Source organism: Mobula hypostoma, chromosome 1 (genome assembly GCF_963921235.1).
Source record: "Mobula hypostoma chromosome 1, sMobHyp1.1, whole genome shotgun sequence".
In the NCBI taxonomy this organism is placed as follows: domain Eukaryota; kingdom Metazoa; phylum Chordata; class Chondrichthyes; order Myliobatiformes; family Myliobatidae; genus Mobula; species Mobula hypostoma.
Genome location: NC_086097.1, coordinates 178173972 through 178191750, shown reverse-complemented (window position 1 = coordinate 178191750; position 17779 = coordinate 178173972). Strand labels below are relative to the sequence as shown.

General features: G+C 42.6%; 1 protein-coding gene across 4 annotated transcripts in view; it reads left to right on the top strand.

The window, feature by feature from the left end:
• The window catches only part of LOC134352829 (proteasome subunit alpha type-7), a 41877-nt gene extending 26011 nt beyond the window's left edge, over positions 1 to 15866 (top strand). For 2 of the 4 annotated variants that reach the window (XM_063060338.1, XM_063060324.1), the window contains 2 exons: positions 8017 to 8079; positions 12651 to 15866. In XM_063060338.1, the coding sequence (XP_062916408.1) occupies positions 8017 to 8079; positions 12651 to 12743 (156 nt within the window). In that variant the 3' untranslated portion in view covers positions 12744 to 15866. Of the gene's footprint in view, positions 1 to 1020; positions 1219 to 8016; positions 8080 to 12650 lie in introns of those variants that run through there. The other 2 variants (XM_063060330.1, XM_063060316.1) reach the window with 2 other exon arrangements.
• The last annotated feature ends 1913 nt before the right edge of the window (positions 15867 to 17779 follow it).

Here is a 17779-nt window from a genome sequence, read left to right as displayed (position 1 = left end):
ATAAGATCTTCCTACCCACCTGCCCCGCCACAACAATTCCTCTAAAATCCAGTACAGTAATGCAGCTATGATTTGTGCAAAGCTATCAAGGCTGCGAAACAACAATATAGGGACAAGTTTGAGTCAAGATTCACAACGAATAGTTGACTTCCGGGGTGCCTAGGCACAACTTGAGTAGCAGCAGTACTCTCAATGGCTACGATTAAATATTCTCATTTCGGGCAGATACTGCTAAAAAGCACAACTGCTTCCAAGGTCAGTATGGTCAACAAAGATTTCTTAATGTGTTTAAATGAACTATCACTTCTTAAAACTGATGGAAACAATACTGATTGCGGTCAGAAGCGCCTATGGAGGACACCTTGGAGGAAGCACGGGTGTAGATCGGGGTTACAAGTGCATTTTAGGAACCGGGGTTTTAAACTCCCTATACAGGTGTCCCCCGCATTTCAAATGTTCGCTTTACGAAACCTCTCTGTTACAAAAGACCTACATTAGTTCCCTGTTTTCGCTTACAGAAGGTGTTTTCACTGTTGCAAAAAAAAAATCAGCGCACGCCCCAAGCAGGCGCTCTCCCCGGGAGCGGCATTCTTGCCAGCATTGCTAAACACGTGCCCGTGAGCAGCCATTAGCAAGATGAGTTCTAAGGTATTGGAAAGGCCTGAAAGAACTCATAACGGTGTTACATTTAGCATAAAACTAGACATAATTGAGCGTTTCGATCGTGGTGAACGAAGTAAGGACAAAGTGAGTTTGGCTTGTGGAAGTTGACGAAGATGATGTTGAAGAGGTTTTGGCATCCCATGACCAAGAACTGATAGATGAACAGCTGATGCAATTGCAAGAGGAAAGGATTACAATTGAAACTGAATGAGTAATGATAAAGTACGACTTTAATTTTGAAAAGGTACGTCAGTTCACAGCATATTTGCAAGATGGTTTGAGTCCTTACAAAGAACTGTATGATAGAAAAATGTGCGAGGCTCAGCAGTCAAGCATACTGTACTGTCGTTTTTCAAGCCTTCCACATCAGATGACGAACCTCGACCTTCGATATCGAGGCAGGCAGAGATAGGAGAAGATGAGCTGTCTGCCCTGATCGACGAGATGACACCCCAGTGTCCCACCACCCCAACCCCCAGGCCGCGGACAAATACCGATTCGTGGAGAATGCAGCGGTAGCCGGCAGGCACACAGCACATCTTTAAGAAAAAAGCTGAAATAAACATGCTAATTAATTACGTGCTGGGCGGCACCTAATTAATTAGCTTGTTTATTTCGGCTTTTTTCTTAAAGATGTGCTGGGTGCCTCCCAGCTACCGCTGTACCCCTGCATGCTTCATGGATCGGTATTGGTTTGCTGCCCGGAGGGTGGGGGCCACTGCACCACCCAAACTCCAACTCAGTCTAACACACCATCAGTGTGCTCGGCGCTGTCCCGATTCTGGTAAGTGATACTACACTGTACATATATTATTTCTACTTTGCATCAGCTGTGTATTTTTACGTGTTATTTGGTATGATTTGGCAGCTTCATAGCTTAAAGGTTACTGGAGAGCACTTGTGCCGTGTTTTTTGCTGACGGCACTTGTGCTGTGTTTCTGCAGAAAGCGCTTGCGTGAGATTTTCGCTACGGAGAACAGTTCAGGCAATGATTGTGGAAAAGTATTTCTACTTTATATAGGCTGGGTATTTATCATATTCCTGCTTTTACTATATGTTACTGTTATTTTCGGTTCTATGTGTTATTTGGCATGATTTGGTAGGTTATTTTTGGGTCTGTGAACGCTCACAAAATTTTCCCATATAAATAAATGGTAATTGCTTCTTTGCTTTACGACATTTCGGCTTATGAACCGTTTCATAGGAATGCTCTACCTTCGGATGGTGGGGGAAACCTGTACTGGCTATCTTGCTGGCAAATGTGCAACATGAATTCTGGTGAATAAAATAGAAGATCTCAGAGCTAGGGGGCTGAGTCAGAGACATTAGGACCACGTATTTCCTTTGTTTCACAGAATCCTGGTTAACCCCTTCCGTACCGGATACAGCAACCCAGATCAACAGGTTTATATACACCGTCAGGATAAATCTATAGAGACTCTCAAAAGCGAGGTGGAGGAGTATGCCTCATGATCAACTCTTCTTGGTGTACAAATATATCAGCGCTGTCCCAATTCTGCTCACCAGACCTGGAATATCTAGCAATAAAATGCCGTCCTTTTTTCCTACCATGGGAGTTCTCTGGGGTCATTTTGGTAGCAGTTTACATTCCACCTCAGGCCAATGTCAAGCAGGCTTTAGATGATCTGAGCAATGGGATCAACATGCCCGAAACAGCACACCCTAATGCCTTCACCATTGTTCTGGGAGATTTTAAGCAGGCCAGTCTGAAAAAATCACTAAGCAATTAACATCAACAGATCACTTTCAATACCAGAGGAAACAACACAATGGACCATTGCTACACTACCATCAAGGATGCCTACCCAGCTATTCCACGCCCTCACTTTGGGAAGTCTGATCACCTAGTTATACTTCTACTCCCTGAGTATAGGAAGTGACTGAAGACTGCAGCACCAGCAGTGAGGACCAAGAAGGTATGGACAAGGGAAGCACAGGTGCACCTACAGGACTGCTTTGAACTGGTAGATTGGACTGTATTCTGACAGGCTGCATCACTCTCTGGTACGGAGGGGCTACTGCACAGGACCGAAAGAAGCTGCAGAAGGTTGTAAATCTAGTCAGCTCCATCTTGAGTACTAGGTTACAAAGTACCCAGGACATCTTCAGGATTGATGGTGGATATGCAATGGCAAGCATTTAAGGATTGCATGGATGAACTACAACAATTGTTCATCCCAGTTTGGCAAAAGAATAAATCAAGGAAGGTAGTGCACCCGTGGCTGACAAGAGAAATTAGGGATAGTATCAATTCCAAAGAAGAAGCATACAAATTAGCCAGAAAAAATGGCTCACCTGAGGACTGGGAGAAATTCAGAGTTCAGCAGAGGAGGTCAAAGGGCTTAATTAGGAAGGGGAAAAAAGATTATGAGAGAAAACTGGCAGGGAACATAAAAACTGACTGTAAAAGCTTTTATAGATATGTAAAAAGGAAAAGACTGGTAAAGACAAATGTAGGTCCCCTACAGACAGAAACAGGTGAATTGATTATGGGGAGCAAGGACATGGCAGACCAATTGAATAATTACTTTGGTTCTGTCTTCACTAAGGAGGACATAAATAATCTTCCAGAAATAGTAGGGGACAGAGGGTCCGGTGAGATGCAGGAACTGAGCGAAATACATGTTAGTAGGGAAGTGGTGTTAGGTAAATTGAAGGGATTAAAGGCAGATAAATCCCCAGGGCCAGATGGTCTGCATCCCAGAGTGCTTAAGGAAGTAGCCCAAGAAATAGTGGATGCATTAGTGATAATTTTTCAAAACTCTTTAGATTCTGGACTAGTTCCTGAGGATTGGAGGGTGGCTAATGTAACCCCACTTTTTAAAAAAAGAGGGAGAGAGAAACCGGGGAATTATAGACCGGTTAGCCTAACGTCGGTGGTGGGGAAACTGCTGGAGTCAGTTATCAAAGATGTGATAACAGCACATTTGGAAAGTGGTGAAATCATCGGACAAAGTCAGCATGGATTTGTGAAAGGAAAATCATGTCTGACGAATCTCAGAATTTTTCTGAGGATGTAACTAGTAGAGTGGATAGGGGAGAACCAGTGGATGTGGTATATTTGGATTTTCAAAAGGCTTTTGACAAGGTCCCACACAGGAGATTAGTGTGCAAACTTAAAGCACACGGTATTGGGGGTAAGGTATTGATATGGATAGAGAATTGGTTAGCAGACAGGAAGCAAAGAGTGGGAATAAACGGGACCTTTTCAGAATGGCAGGCAGTGACTAGTGGGGTACCGCAAGGCTCAGTGCTGGGACCCCAGTTGTTTACAATATATATTAATGACTTGGATGAGGGAATTAAATGCAGCATCTCCAAGTTTGCGGATGACACGAAGCTGGGCGGCAGTGTTAGCTGTGAGGAGGATGCTAAGAGGATGCAGGGTGACTAGGATAGGTTGGGTGAGTGGGCAAATTCATGGCAGATGCAATTTAATGTGGATAAATGTGAAGTTATCCACTTTGGTGGCAAAAATAGGAAAACAGATTATTATCTGAATGGTGGCCAATTAGGAAAAGGGGAGGTGCAACGAGACCTGGGTGTCATTATACACCAGTCATTGAAAGTGGGCATGCAGGTACAGCAGGTGGTGAAAAAGGCGAATGGTATGCTGGCATTTATAGCGAGAGGATTTGAGTACAGGAGCAGGGAGGTACTACTGCAGTTGTACAGGGCCTTGGTGAGACCACACCTGGAGTATTGTGTGCAGTTTTGGTCCCCTAATCTGAGGAAAGACATCCTTGCCATAGAGGGAGTACAAAGAAGGTTCACCAGATTGATTCCTGGGATGGCAGGGCTTTCATATGAAGAAAGACTGGATGAACTGGGCTTGTACTCGTTGGAATTTAGAAGATTGAGGGGGGATCTGATTGAAACGTATAAAATCCTAAAGGGATTGGACAGGCTAGATGCAGGAAGATTGTTCCCGATGTTGGGGAAGTCCGGAACGAGGGGTCACAGTTTGAGGATAAAGGGGAAGCCTTTTAGGACCAAGATTAGGAAAAACTTCTTCACACAGAGTGGTGAATCTGTGGAATTCTCTGCCACAGGAAACAGTTGAGGCCAGTTCATTGGCTATATTTAAGAGGGAGTTAGATATGGCCCTTGTGGCTACGGGGATCAGGGGGTATGGAGGGAAGGCTGGTGCAGGGTTCTGAGTTGGATGATCAGCCATGATCATAATAAATGGCGGTGCAGGCTCGAAGGGCCGAATGGCCTACTCCTGCACCTATTTTCTATGTCAATATTATTAAGGACCTCCAGCACCCAGGCATGCCCTTTTCTCACTGTTACCATCAGGTAGGAGGTACAGAAGCCTGAAGGCACACACTCAGCGATTCCGGACAGCTTCTTCCCATCTGCCATCCAATTCCTAAATGGACATTGAATCTTAGGACACTACCTCACTTTTTTTTTAATATACAGCATTTCTGTTTTTGCACTTTTTAAAATCTATTCAATATACATAATTGATTTGTTTATTATTCAAATTTCACATCACATGCGGTAATAATAAATCTGATTCTTCTAACGTGACTTGTGGTGAGGGCTGCATACCATCGCTGACTTCAAAGCCAAATGTTGTGGTACTGCCAACATCGCGACCTCTCTCCCAGATGAGCTCCATCGCTTTTACGTTTGGTTCGATGTCGCTAACTCTGTGCCTCCAAGGAAAACCACTGCTACAACCTGCAACCTGGTCATCTCTAAGGCTGAGGTACGCAGATGGTTTCAACAAGTGGACAGTTACAAGGCTGCGGGACCGGACGGCATCCCAGTGCGAGTAGTCAGGGTGTGTGCAGCACAACTGGCAGGTGTGTCTACTGACATTTTTAATCTCTCCCTCTCCCAGTGTAGAGTGCCCTCTTGCTTCAAATTATCCACCATTGTCCCTGTACCAAAAAAAGACCAAGATAATGTGCCTGAACGACTGGCGTCCTGTCGCACTCATCTCAATAGTAAGCATATGTTTGAGAGGTTGTCAAGGATTACATCTGCAGTTGCTACCACCCAAACTGGACCCCTTACAATTCGCCTACTGACAACAACTGATCGACAGATGATGCAATAGCCCCTGCTCTACATACCGTCCTTACACATCTGGAGAAGAAGGATGCTTATGTGAGAGTGCTGTTCTTGGACTACAGTTTGGCATTCAACACCATAGTTCCATCCCGACTCGACAAGAAGCTCAGAGACCTCAGCCTTGACCCTGCCCTGTGCAGCTGGATCCTGGACTTCCTGTCAGATCACCAGCAGGTTGTAGGAGTGGGCTTCCTCACCTCTAGCCCTCTGAATCTCAATACAGGAGCCCCTCAGGGCTGCGTACTGAGTCCCCTCCTTTACTCCCTGTGTACCCATGACTGTATTGCCACCCACAGCTCCAATCTGCTAATTAAATTTGCCAACAACACTACATTGAGTGGCCTTATTTCAAACAATAACGAGGTGGCCTAGGGGAAGAAGTCATCTCTCTGACACAGTGGTGTCAAGAAAACAACCTCTCCCTCAATGTTGCAAAAACAAAGGAGCTGGGTTACAGGAGGAATGGAGACTGGCTAACCCCTATTGACATCAATGGATCTGGGGTTGAGAGGGTAAACAGTTTTAAGTTCCTTGGCATCCACATCACCGAGGACTTCACGTAGTCTATACCCACCAGCTGTGTGGTGAAAAAGGCACAACAGTGCCTCTTTCACCTCAGACAGTTGAGGAAGTTTGGTACGGGCCCCCAAATTCTAAGAACTTTCTACAGGGGCACAATTAAGAGCATCCTGACTGGCTGCATCACTGCCTGGTATGGGAACTGTACCTCCCTTAATCGCAGGAGGCTGCAGAGAGTGGTGTGGACAGCCTAGCGCATCTGTAGTTGTGAACTTCTCATTATTCAGGACATTTACAAGGACAGGTGTGTAAAAAGGGCCCGTAGGATCATTGGCGTCCTAAGTCATCCCAACCACAATCTATTCCAGCTGCTACCATCCAGGAAGTTGTACTGTAGCACAAAAGCCAGGACCAACAGGCTGTGGGACAGCTTCTTCCACCAGGCCATCAGACTGATGAACTCGTGCTGATTTGAGTGTACTCTATATTACATTGACTGTTCTATTTATTATAAATTATTGATTGCACATTTAGATGGAGGCATAACGTAAATATTTTTACTCATATACGTGAAGGATGTAAGAAATAAATTCAGTGCAATTCAATTCAATCTAGAGAAATCAAATGTTCCTCATACGTTAACTTTTTCCTTCCCGTGACCCTCCCTGCTCCTCACCTTCTCTAATGCCAGTATGCCCTTTCTTGGATATGGGGCCAAAATCTGCTTCTAATATGGTGTGACCAATGCCTTGTAAATTCTCAATATAAAGAATCAAGGAGTATGAGGTTAATGCAGGACAATGGCATTGAACTAAAAGAACATTCATGATAGAATGGAATGGTGGAGCAAATGCAAGTTGCTGAATGGAGGTTACTGAGAGTGAGGCTTTAGAGAACTTGGGTGTTGTGTCCAGTTACGGTCACTAAACTGGATATATGATGCACTTTTTCAGAGTTGAGAGGAGATCCACCAGAATTGGGTTTAGTGCTGACAGATCTTAACTGCAACATTGGCTTGGAAATGCTGAGGTTTTTGTTGCTTGGAGCTGTGGTTGTGTGCAGATTTTTGATAGATGTATAAGGTGCAGACATGATGGACCAAGTTGTTTCCATTAGCTGATGGTAAAAATTAACTAAACTGGTAGATTGATAGAGAAACACAGCACAGGATCTGGCTCCACGACCCAAGTCAGTGCTGTCAACCATCCATTTACACTAATCCTACATTAATATTGCTTTAATTTTCCCCATGTTCTTATCAACTCTCCCTGGATTCTGTCACAGTAGAGACAATTTTAACCCACAAACCCCAATGTTGTTGGGATGTAGAAGTGAAGTGGGGTACCCAGAAGGAAACCTGTGTGGTAACAGGGGGAACGTGCAGACTCCACACACACTCCATCCAAGGTCAAGATTGCATCCCAGTCTCTAGCTCAGGGGACAAAAGCTCCACTTGTGTTCTTGGCTGAGATGTGGCAGAGGAAAATGACTTAACACTAAGTGATACTCTGGAACTTGCCTGTGAGACTGGTGGAAGCAGAGATGATCTTTTATTTTAAAGAAAATTGGGCCAGCAGTTGAAGGAAATAAACATGTGGGAATATTACAAAATAGGGCTGAGAGTATTGCTCTACAGGGAGCCAGCATTGACTTGTGAGTCAAATGGTGTCTGTGACATTTTATCTATTGCTTTTTTTTGTGACCTGTTTGTAATATCTTTTTTAGGTAGTACAGTCTGGTGGGAAAAACATTGAGCTGGCCATAATTCGAAGGAATCAGGTCTTGAAGGTAAGTTTAAGAAGTAGTTTGTTTGCGGTGTGTTTAGGTCCTGCATTATCTGTGCAAAGAAACGAAAATGAATTTGCTATTTTGGAGTTTTGTTTATACAGATGAACACTGCAGTCTGGAAGCGGAAATGCTCAGTTTAGATCACAAGATTTTGCAGATCAGAATCTGGTTTAATATCACTGGCATATGTATTGAAATTTGTTGTTTTGCAGCAGTAATGTATTGCAATTCATAATTTTAAAAAATTACAATAAGTACATATAAAAAATTAAATAAGTAGTGCAAAAAGAGGGGAAAAAAAGGAAAAAATGTATATGGATTCATTTTCAATTTAGAAATCTGACGGCGAAGGAGAAGAAGCTGTTCATAAACTGTGGAGTGTGTTTCTTCAGGCTCCTGTGCCACCACCTTGATGATAACAATGAGAAGAAGGCATATCCTGGGTGATGGGGACCCTTAATGATGAATGCTGCCATCTTGAAACATCGCCTCTTTAAGATGTCTTCGATGCTGGAGGGTGGGGGGTAGGCCTTTGGTCGCTTTTGCTGAATTTGCAACTTCCTGCAGCTTTTTCTGATCCTGTACAGCAGTCCTTCTATATCAGATGGTAACGCAAAACAGTAAGAACGTTGAATCTTTGTGGGTGGAGTTGAGAAACTGCAAGGATAAAAAAAAAATAAATTTATGCAGAACTTATATAGGCCTCCAATGAGTAGCCAAGAAGTGGGGTTGACATTGCAAAGGAAGATGGAAAAGGCATGTCTTCTTTCAGTTAGTCCTGACGAAGGGTCTCGGCCCGAAACGTTGACTGTACCTCTTCCTATAGATGCTGCCTAGCCTGCTGTGTTCACCAGCAATTTTTATGTGTGTTGCAAAGGCATGTTATAAAGGGATTGGAAAAATCAGTTTGGTGTTGGATCACAAGAGAGGAAATTCGTTGAATGCGTATAAGATGGCTTTTTAGTGCAACTTATGCTTGATTCTACTCGGGGAAAGGCTATCTTGGATTGGGTGTTGTGTAATAACCCAGATCTTATCAGGGAGCTTAACGTAAAGGAATCCTTAGGAGACAGTGATTATAATGATTGAATTCGTACTGTAATTTGAGAGGGGGAAGCATAAGTCAGATGCAGTGAAATAAAGGGAATTACAGAGGCATGAGACAGGAACTTGCCCAGGTGGATTAGAAGAGGGTACTGGCGGGGATGAAGGCAGATCAGAGGTAGCTGAAGTTTCTGAGAATAGTTCACAAGACGCAGGAGAGATATGTCCCACAGAAGTAGTTCTCAAATGGCAGGGGTGGACAACCATAGCTGAGAAGGGAAGTTAAGGACTGTATAAAAGCCAAGGAAAGGGCATATCAGGTAGCAAAAGTAAGTGGGAAGTGGATGATTGGCAAGCTTTAAAAATCTGACAAAAGAGAACTAAAAAATCTATAAGAAGAGAAAAGATGAAATATAAGGGCAAACTAGCCAATAAGATAAAACAGGATACTAAAAGTTTTTTCAGTTATATAAAGAATAAAAGGGAGGTAAGAGCTGATGTTGGACCACTGGAAAATAATGCTGATGAGGTAGTAATCAGGGACAAAGAAATGGCGGATGAGCTTAATGGGTACTTTGCATCTGTTTTCACTGTGGAAGACACTGGCAGTGTGCCAAAGGTCTGTGAGTGTCAGGGAGCAGGAGTGGGTGCCATTGTTATTACAAAGGAAAAAGTGCTCTGCAAACTGAAAGGTCTTAAGATGGATAAGTCACCTGAACTAGATGAACAGAATCCAGAGGGAGGTTGCTGAAGAGATAATGGATGCATTGGGTCATGATCTTTCAAGAACCACTTGATTCTGACATAGTCCCAGAGGACTGGAAGATTGCAAACATCCCTCCAGTCCTTAAGAAGGGAGGAAAGCAAAAGAAAGGAAATTATAGGCCGGTTAGCCTAACCTCAGTGGTTGGGAAAGTGTTGGAGTCTATTATTATGGATGAGGTTTTGGGGTACTTGGAGACTAATGGTAAAATAAGTAAATGTCAGCATGGTTTCTGTGAAGGGAAATCTTGTCTTACGAATTTGTTAGAGTACCTCGAAAGTAACGTGCAGGGTGGACAAAGGAGAGGCAGTGGATGTCATTTACTTGGATTTTCAGAAGGTATTTGATAAGGTGCCACACACAAGGCTGCTTAACAAGATCAAGTACTGTTGCGTTACATGAAAGATACTGGCATGGATAGAGGAATGGCTGACAGGCAAGAGGCAGCAAGTGGGAATAAAGGGGTCCTTTTCTGGTTGGTTGCCAGTGACTAGTGGTTTTCCTCAGAGGTCAGTATTGGGCCCACTACTTTTCACATTGTTTGTCAATGATTTGGATAATAGAATTGATGGCCCTGTGGCAAAGTTTGTGGTTGATACAAAGATGGATGGAGGGGTAAGTAGCGCTGAGGAAGCAATGCAATTACAGCAACTCTTAGACAAATTGGAAGAATGGGTAAAAAAAAGTAGCAGATGGAATACAGTGTTGGGAAATGTATGATGATTCATTTTTGTAAAAGGATTAATAGTGCGGACTATTATTTAAATGGGGAGAAGGTTCACACATTAGAGGTGCAGAGGGAATTAGAAGTTCTGATGCAAGACTTCCAGAAGGTTAATTTGCAGGTTGAGTGTGTGGTAAAGAAGGCAAATGCAATGTTGACATTTATTTCAAGGGGAATAGAATAGAAAAGAGATAATACTGAAGCTTTATAATTCACTAATCAGGCCACACTTGGAATGTTGTCAACAGTTTTGGGCCACTTATCTTAGAAAGGATGTACTGTCATTGGAGAAAGTCCAGAGGAGGTTCATGAGGATGATTCTGGAATGAAGGTGTTAACACATGAAGAATGTTTGGCAGCTTTAGGCCTGTACTCACTGGAATTTAGAAGAATGTGTGGGGATCTCATTGAAACCTACCGAATGTTGAAAGAAGTAGGTAAGGTGACTGTGGAGAGGATATTTCTGAAGGGGTGACCTTTTAGAAGAGAGGAAAGGAGGAATTTTTTTAGCCAGAGAGTTGTGAATCTGTGGAATGTTCCGCCACGGACTGCAGTGGAGGCCAAGTCTGTGGGTGTATTTAAAGTGGAAGTTGACAGTTTTCTGATTGGTCAGGGCATCAAAGGATATGGTGAGAAGGCAGGTGTATGGGGTTGATTGGGATCCGGGATCAGCCATGATGGATTGGCAGAGCAGACTTGATGGGTTGACTGGCCTAATTCTGCTTCTATGCCTTATGGTCCAAAGGAATTTAGATCTGCAGTGGAAGGTTATCTCTGATCATTTATTTTCTTATGCTTGACTTGAAATTAATGAAGCCAGGGAGAGGTTGTACAGGCTTGGACTTTATTCCATGATACACAGGAGACTGAGGCTGTATGAAATCATGAGACTTATAGAGAGGTGAATGCAGTCTTTCTCAGAGAAGAATTAAAAACCAGAGGGCAAAGATTTAAGGTGAGAGATGTCATCGTTGTGGTGGCTATCCCTGGAGGTCGAGGATGATGGTCTTCGTTCTGTTGATCTACTTATGGGCTCTCAAGTGGCTTATGAGTCCAATCTTGGCTTTGAAAGTTTTTCCACATTCAGGACAGGTAGTTCCAGATGGCAGATCGGGCTTTGGTTGTTGCTGCCTCTCTTTCCATTTTCTTCTGTTTTCTTCTAATTCTGCACATCTGTTGGCTTCGAAAGTTGCTGTTCCTTCTTGGATGATGGCTTGCCAGAGTTTCCCGTCCTTGGCATTGGCTTCCCAATTGTTGATGCCGATGTTACATTTCTTCATGTTGGCTTTTAAGACGTCTTTGAATCTCTTCTGTTGTCCGCCTCTTTTACGTTTGCCTTCTTTAAGCTGGGAGTAGAAGATTTGTTTCGGCAGACGTTCGTCTTTCATCCGAACAACATGACCGCTCCATCTTAGTTGGTTTCTTGATGACGTAGGCTTCAATGCTTGTTTTTGCTTCATTTAGCATGCTGATGTTGGTTCTTCTATCTTCCCAGCTGATATTTAAGATGTTTCGAAGACAGTGTTGATGGAACTTTTCAAGTGCCTTCAGATGTCATCGGTATGTTGTCCAGGTTTCTGATGCATACAGGAGCATTGGGATTACCACTGCTTTGTACACTAACATTTTAGTGTCTGTTCAGATGTACAGAGAAATGTAAAAGTGACCTGAAGGGCAATTACTTATGCAGAGGTAGTGCATATGGAACAAGCTGCCAGAGGAAGTGGTTGAGGTAGATGCAATCTATTTTGGATAATTTTGTGGATAGTGATTAAGGAATATGGGCCAAACAGGAACATAGGTTGTTGAGAACCATATGGTCAGCATGGACAAGTTGGGCAGAAGAGCCTGTTCCATGCTGTATTACTGGACCTGTCTCCTAATTTTTCTGCAGTGCCAGCACCTTAGAGGGAAAAATGATGTGGAGGTTTACAGATGTGATTTGGTACTTATGGAAACAGTGAAACTTGTATATAATGTTGCAAAGTAAAAGATGCTCTGTCCATTTGCCACTGAAACATCAGTTTTCCTCCATTACAGCTCCTAGATGCGAAAGAAATCGAGTCACTTGTCACGGAAATTGAGAAGGAAAAAGAGGAGGAGGCTGAGAAAAAGAAACAGAAGAAAACCTAATTGTGGAATGTGTGCAAACAGTAATATTGATGCTGCAAATAGACATTAGTTTACAACCACTTAAAGCTCCATGGCGGGATACAAAGTATTAAAAGGCTGAATGTTCCCTCCTGATGGGTTTTTCCCACTTCCCTGATCCTCCTTTCCTTGTGCTTTGTGTGCTTCTGACTGGAGCAATGAGTGAAGCTGCCACCAAGGTACTAACAGAAGTGCTTTAAGAACCTGGTCAGCGATGAACCTTCCTTCATCTAAACAACACTGGGACCCACATTTACTCAGTTGTGAAGTTGGAATTGAAAGGGACGGCAAGATAGTTTAACTGTATAATTACCAGGTTATCGTAGTTAATGTTAATTATATTTGCTTTCATTAGCAATGCCAAGATATGGTATGGGTACAGTTTTCCCTAGTTTGCATGAATAATAGCCCTGGATCAAAAGTCTTGAACAGAAATGAAAGGTGGGGGAATGAGTTGTTACTGTCTGGTCATTTATGTGAATGGCTCATGGTTCGAATTGGGAGGAGGTGGTGGATACATTGAATTTTGATGCTCTGTCTCTGAGTTAGGCAGAGCAAGGTTCCATGCTGAGCTCCTCCCCCTACAAAACTTTACATGAGGAAGAAGGGCAGCGGTGCTTTTGCAGTTAAGTATCCTGTCAAGAATAAATATTTCCTTGAGTGAATCGTAGGTGAGTCTGGCACAAATCAATTTCAAACTGAGGGAGGAGAAACTGGCCCATTAAATACATTCACAATAATCCATTAGATAATGAGTTTCACAAGAAACCTTGAAATAACCCCTTGAAATAAAGGAGTTTCTTGGCCATTAAATACATTGTGAAGAGTTGACGTAATAGATGCACCATGTCCAATTTCACATTTACTCACCAAAATAAAAATTGTGATCTCCATGAGCCCTAAAACTTTGAGACATCTTCACTCTGTGTCTGACCTCTTACTCCACTGTGATTTTTTTTTGTTGAGAGACAAGAAATTAACCTGCTGGAAGTGTTGACATGGTCCAATGTGAAACAACCAATGTAACCCCGTCAGAAATACCAAACAACCCAAGGAGTTTCACAATATCATTAAACCAAAACTAATGTTGTTCCCCTTGAATATTATGCAAGATGAACTAAAGCTTGATTGAAATGGGTTTTAAGAAGTTGCATGAAAGTGAATAGGAAAATTCAGAAACACAAGTCTAAAGCTGTGACACAACCGCTTATGATAGAATAATTATATTTGGACTGCTGGTGTAGAGATCTCAGGAGGTTGTAGAGATGGAGGAGATTTGAGAGTGGGATGGGTTGCCAGAACATGGGGGAGTCTTGAGGAAAAGAGGAGTAAAAATTTCACGATACTGCTTAACTGAGTTGTTGTAGATCAGGGAGAATATGGGTAAAAGGAAATAGTTCCCCTTGAGGAAACAGATGCCTCTGTGAACCTGCTTTGGATGTTAATACTTAAAGGTGCTGCACAAATGGGCAACCAGCAGTCTGTTTTGAAAAACATTTACATGGCACAAAAAAAAACTCCAATGGCAGGATAATCAGTGCTTGCCCAAAGCACTGTCATTAACTGTAAGACATGTAGAACAACACTATGACAACACTAAAGCATGTCAAGACAAAGTACAAAGTTGTTTACAAAAGTGTTTAGTATTTTGTATCTTGCAAATAAGCTATTTGATTTCATGTGTTCTTAGTTATCTTTCCTGAGATGTTAATTTAGTTAGACTTTTTCCTTTGCATAGTTGAGGTTATTGTTACAGTTGTGCCTTGGTTTGGAAAAAAAAGAATTCTACTTGAGAACACCAAATAAACTCTGGGGCAGATTTTGAAATTTCTCTTTGTGTTCTTTAAAGTCATTTGTGCAGTTTGATAAGTGATGGATGAATAGGCAATGTGAAATCTACTGCATGTTCTGAATGACTGCTAACTTTGAAGGGAACTCTTCAGTTCCCGAAGGCAAGGTGTCATTGTGAGGTGTGATTCTTGGCTCGAGCACTTATTTTTTGGGGGGGGGGGGAGGAATTTCTTTCTTGAAGTTGTTAATATATGCATGTGAGCATAAAGCTGTCAGTGGAAGGTGTGTGCACAATTGGAATGAAGTTTCAAGTCTGCAGTGTGCTCAAAGCGGGCAGTATTACAGCAGCCAAAAACAGCCTTGATTGAGGGTCACACTGGATTCAAAAAACTTTATTGTCATTCTAACCGTACTTCCGCTCTGCAGGGCAGAATGAGACAGCGTTTCCCAGGAGCAGTGCAATCACAACATAACAAACGCAACACTAAATAATAAACATAATAATAAATAGTAAAACGCAACAGCCACATGACAGTTAAAATCAAGCAGTCAGACTGCTTCCAAAATGAGCCACTTCCAAAGAGGAGTTGGACTAAGCAGAAATCTAGCCCCTTCTTACCTACAGTTTCTTCTAACCTAACTGTATATGGGCAGAGGGATGCGCTATTCTCCTTAAACTAACACACCATCCTCCATGGGCTCGGTCCAGATATTGCACTTCCCTTTGAAGCAACACTTAGCTGCATGGGTGTCTGAGATCAGATCAGTTTGGTGTCATATATACCAGTGCACATGAAGTTCCTTGTTTGTGTGAAACTCAGAGTAAGAAATACTAATAATAAATACAGCAATAAAACAGTTCCAAATCTAGCCATACAAACTGAAGTAGTACAGAAGGAACTGATGATTGCCAGAGACTGAGCACCGGAACTAATGACTTTTCAGAAAAACAGTCAACATCCACCATCCACCATCAAAAGATCTGGGTCGTGCCACCTTCCTTATCAGGCAGGAGATACAGTAGAGAAGCCTGAAGTCCCACACCACTAGGTCTAAGAATAACTACTTCCCTTCAGCCAGTTGCTTCTTAAACCAACTGGCACCGCGTTAGTCACTGCAGTTAAGCAGCACTGACCACTTTGCATTAAACTGGGTATCTTTTTCAGCTGCTCTTTTAAAAAAAAGTGTTTATGCATAATTCACATATTTTGTGTGAATGTTGTGTATCTGATGCTGTGTACCTGTGATGCTTTAAGTAAGCCTATCATTGCACCTGTGCATACATGTGTATATGACAATAAACTTGACTTGATCCTGCCAGCCCCCACATGTACCCTAATCTGTCTTGGTCTGCTGTGCTCTGCCCAGTGGTTTTGACTGATTCTTTAACATTTTAATCCTCTGTTGTACTGCTACATTATTTCCTACCAACTTGCCAAAATCCAATGGGAATCATCAAATATTCCCATTTAGGATTACAGCTGAAATGTACAGTCACAGCCATGAGTACTCCAGTAAGCAGCACCATTTAAGACATTAAAAAAAAATCTATACTTAACATCGATGGATCCCAGACTGCAAACTCAGGTCATGAGTGCAGTTTACCTTTAAGAAAATGGAAGCGGGGAAAGTGCACCTGTTTATGGGTACGATTGAAACGCTGGGGCCTTAGAACCCACCTTTACTCCCGACTATCCTGCTGGTGAAAGTAGTCTCTGGAAAATAAAAAGACTTAGCAAGATTGCTGTACCAGAGGGTTATCAGGGACTGCTGTGTACTTAGCTTCACAGAAACATGCTGAACCCCTCCCTCCATTTTGGACACAGCACTGCAGTCCGATAGGTTCACCATTCTCCGCAAAGACAGTACAGCTCAGTCTTTTAAAGGCAGAGGAGGTGGAGCACTGTAATCAACAGGCACAAAACAGTGCACCCTGATGCCTTCCCTATCATTGGGGGTTTCAGCCAGGCCAGCCTGAAGTCTCTGAACAACTACCAACAAGATATCATCTGAGGAGCCAACACACTTGACCACTGTTATACCACCACCAAGAACGCTTACTGTGCCAACCCACTTTGGAAAGCCTGATCACTTGGCTGTACTTCTACTCCCAGTGTTGTAGCGTGGATGAAATCATTGGAGAGACAGAGTCACTGGTAGATACAAAGCAGCTTCTTTATTCGACACAACAAGGTACAGCAGGCATCTACGTACTGAGACGCTTTCTGCAGAAAGGTCTGCTAGCTCAATGTGGGCTCAATATTTATATGCTAAACACAAAGGCAATCACTACTTAAAAAGTTACAGACAATGCATAGACTATGCATCCTTTTGAAGCTACATACAAAATATCACACCATCCTTTCCTTCCGACGCCAACGTGTCTGGGTTGGTATCCACAGTCTTTAGGATTTACTTTGCATTTTATGTGCTAACATAGAAGACAATTAATATTTATAATGTATAGATAATACTGTCTTCGAAACTACAGCATTAGGACAATTATGGTGCCAGAAGCATCTGGTATTCACACCTTTTAGGAAGCCCATTGTTGTGGACTCAATCCACAGTCCTTTGTCAAAGAGTTAAAATAGAGGTCTGGTGGCCAAAGTCATTAGTGTAAACAGATCATCTACCCAGAAAAAACTCACTCTAATACCCAGCATATATAATTAAAGACCACAGCATTGTGAGGACCAAGAAGGAATGGTCAAGGGAGGTGGAGAAGTGCCTACAAGACTGTTTTGAGTCAGTTAACTGGACAATATGCAGGAATTCGTCTTGAAATCTGAATGAATACGCCACAAGTTGTCACTGACTTCATGGAGACCTGTGTGTCTTCGAAAACATGCCGGCCATGCTGTACATAAACTAAAAACTGAGATTCAAACTTCAAAATACATTTAGTATCAAATTATACAATCTTGAGATTCTCCTGCTTACAGGCAGCCACAAAACAAAAAACCTGAAAGAACCCAGTAGGAAAAAATGACCAACACCCAATCCACAGAGGAAAAAAAAACACATCATGCAAACAGTAAATGCAAGCAACAGAATTCAGAATGAAAGCAAGTCCACAGAAACAAAGCCCGCAGCAGGCCACAGCCTCTGTTTCGGTGCAGCAAAGAGCAAACGTTGCAAAGCAGCAAGCAGAACTGGCCCAACCCTTGCCTCTGGTCCTGACACCTTGTCTTTTCAATCCATCTGGGCAGGCGTTTAAATTGTTC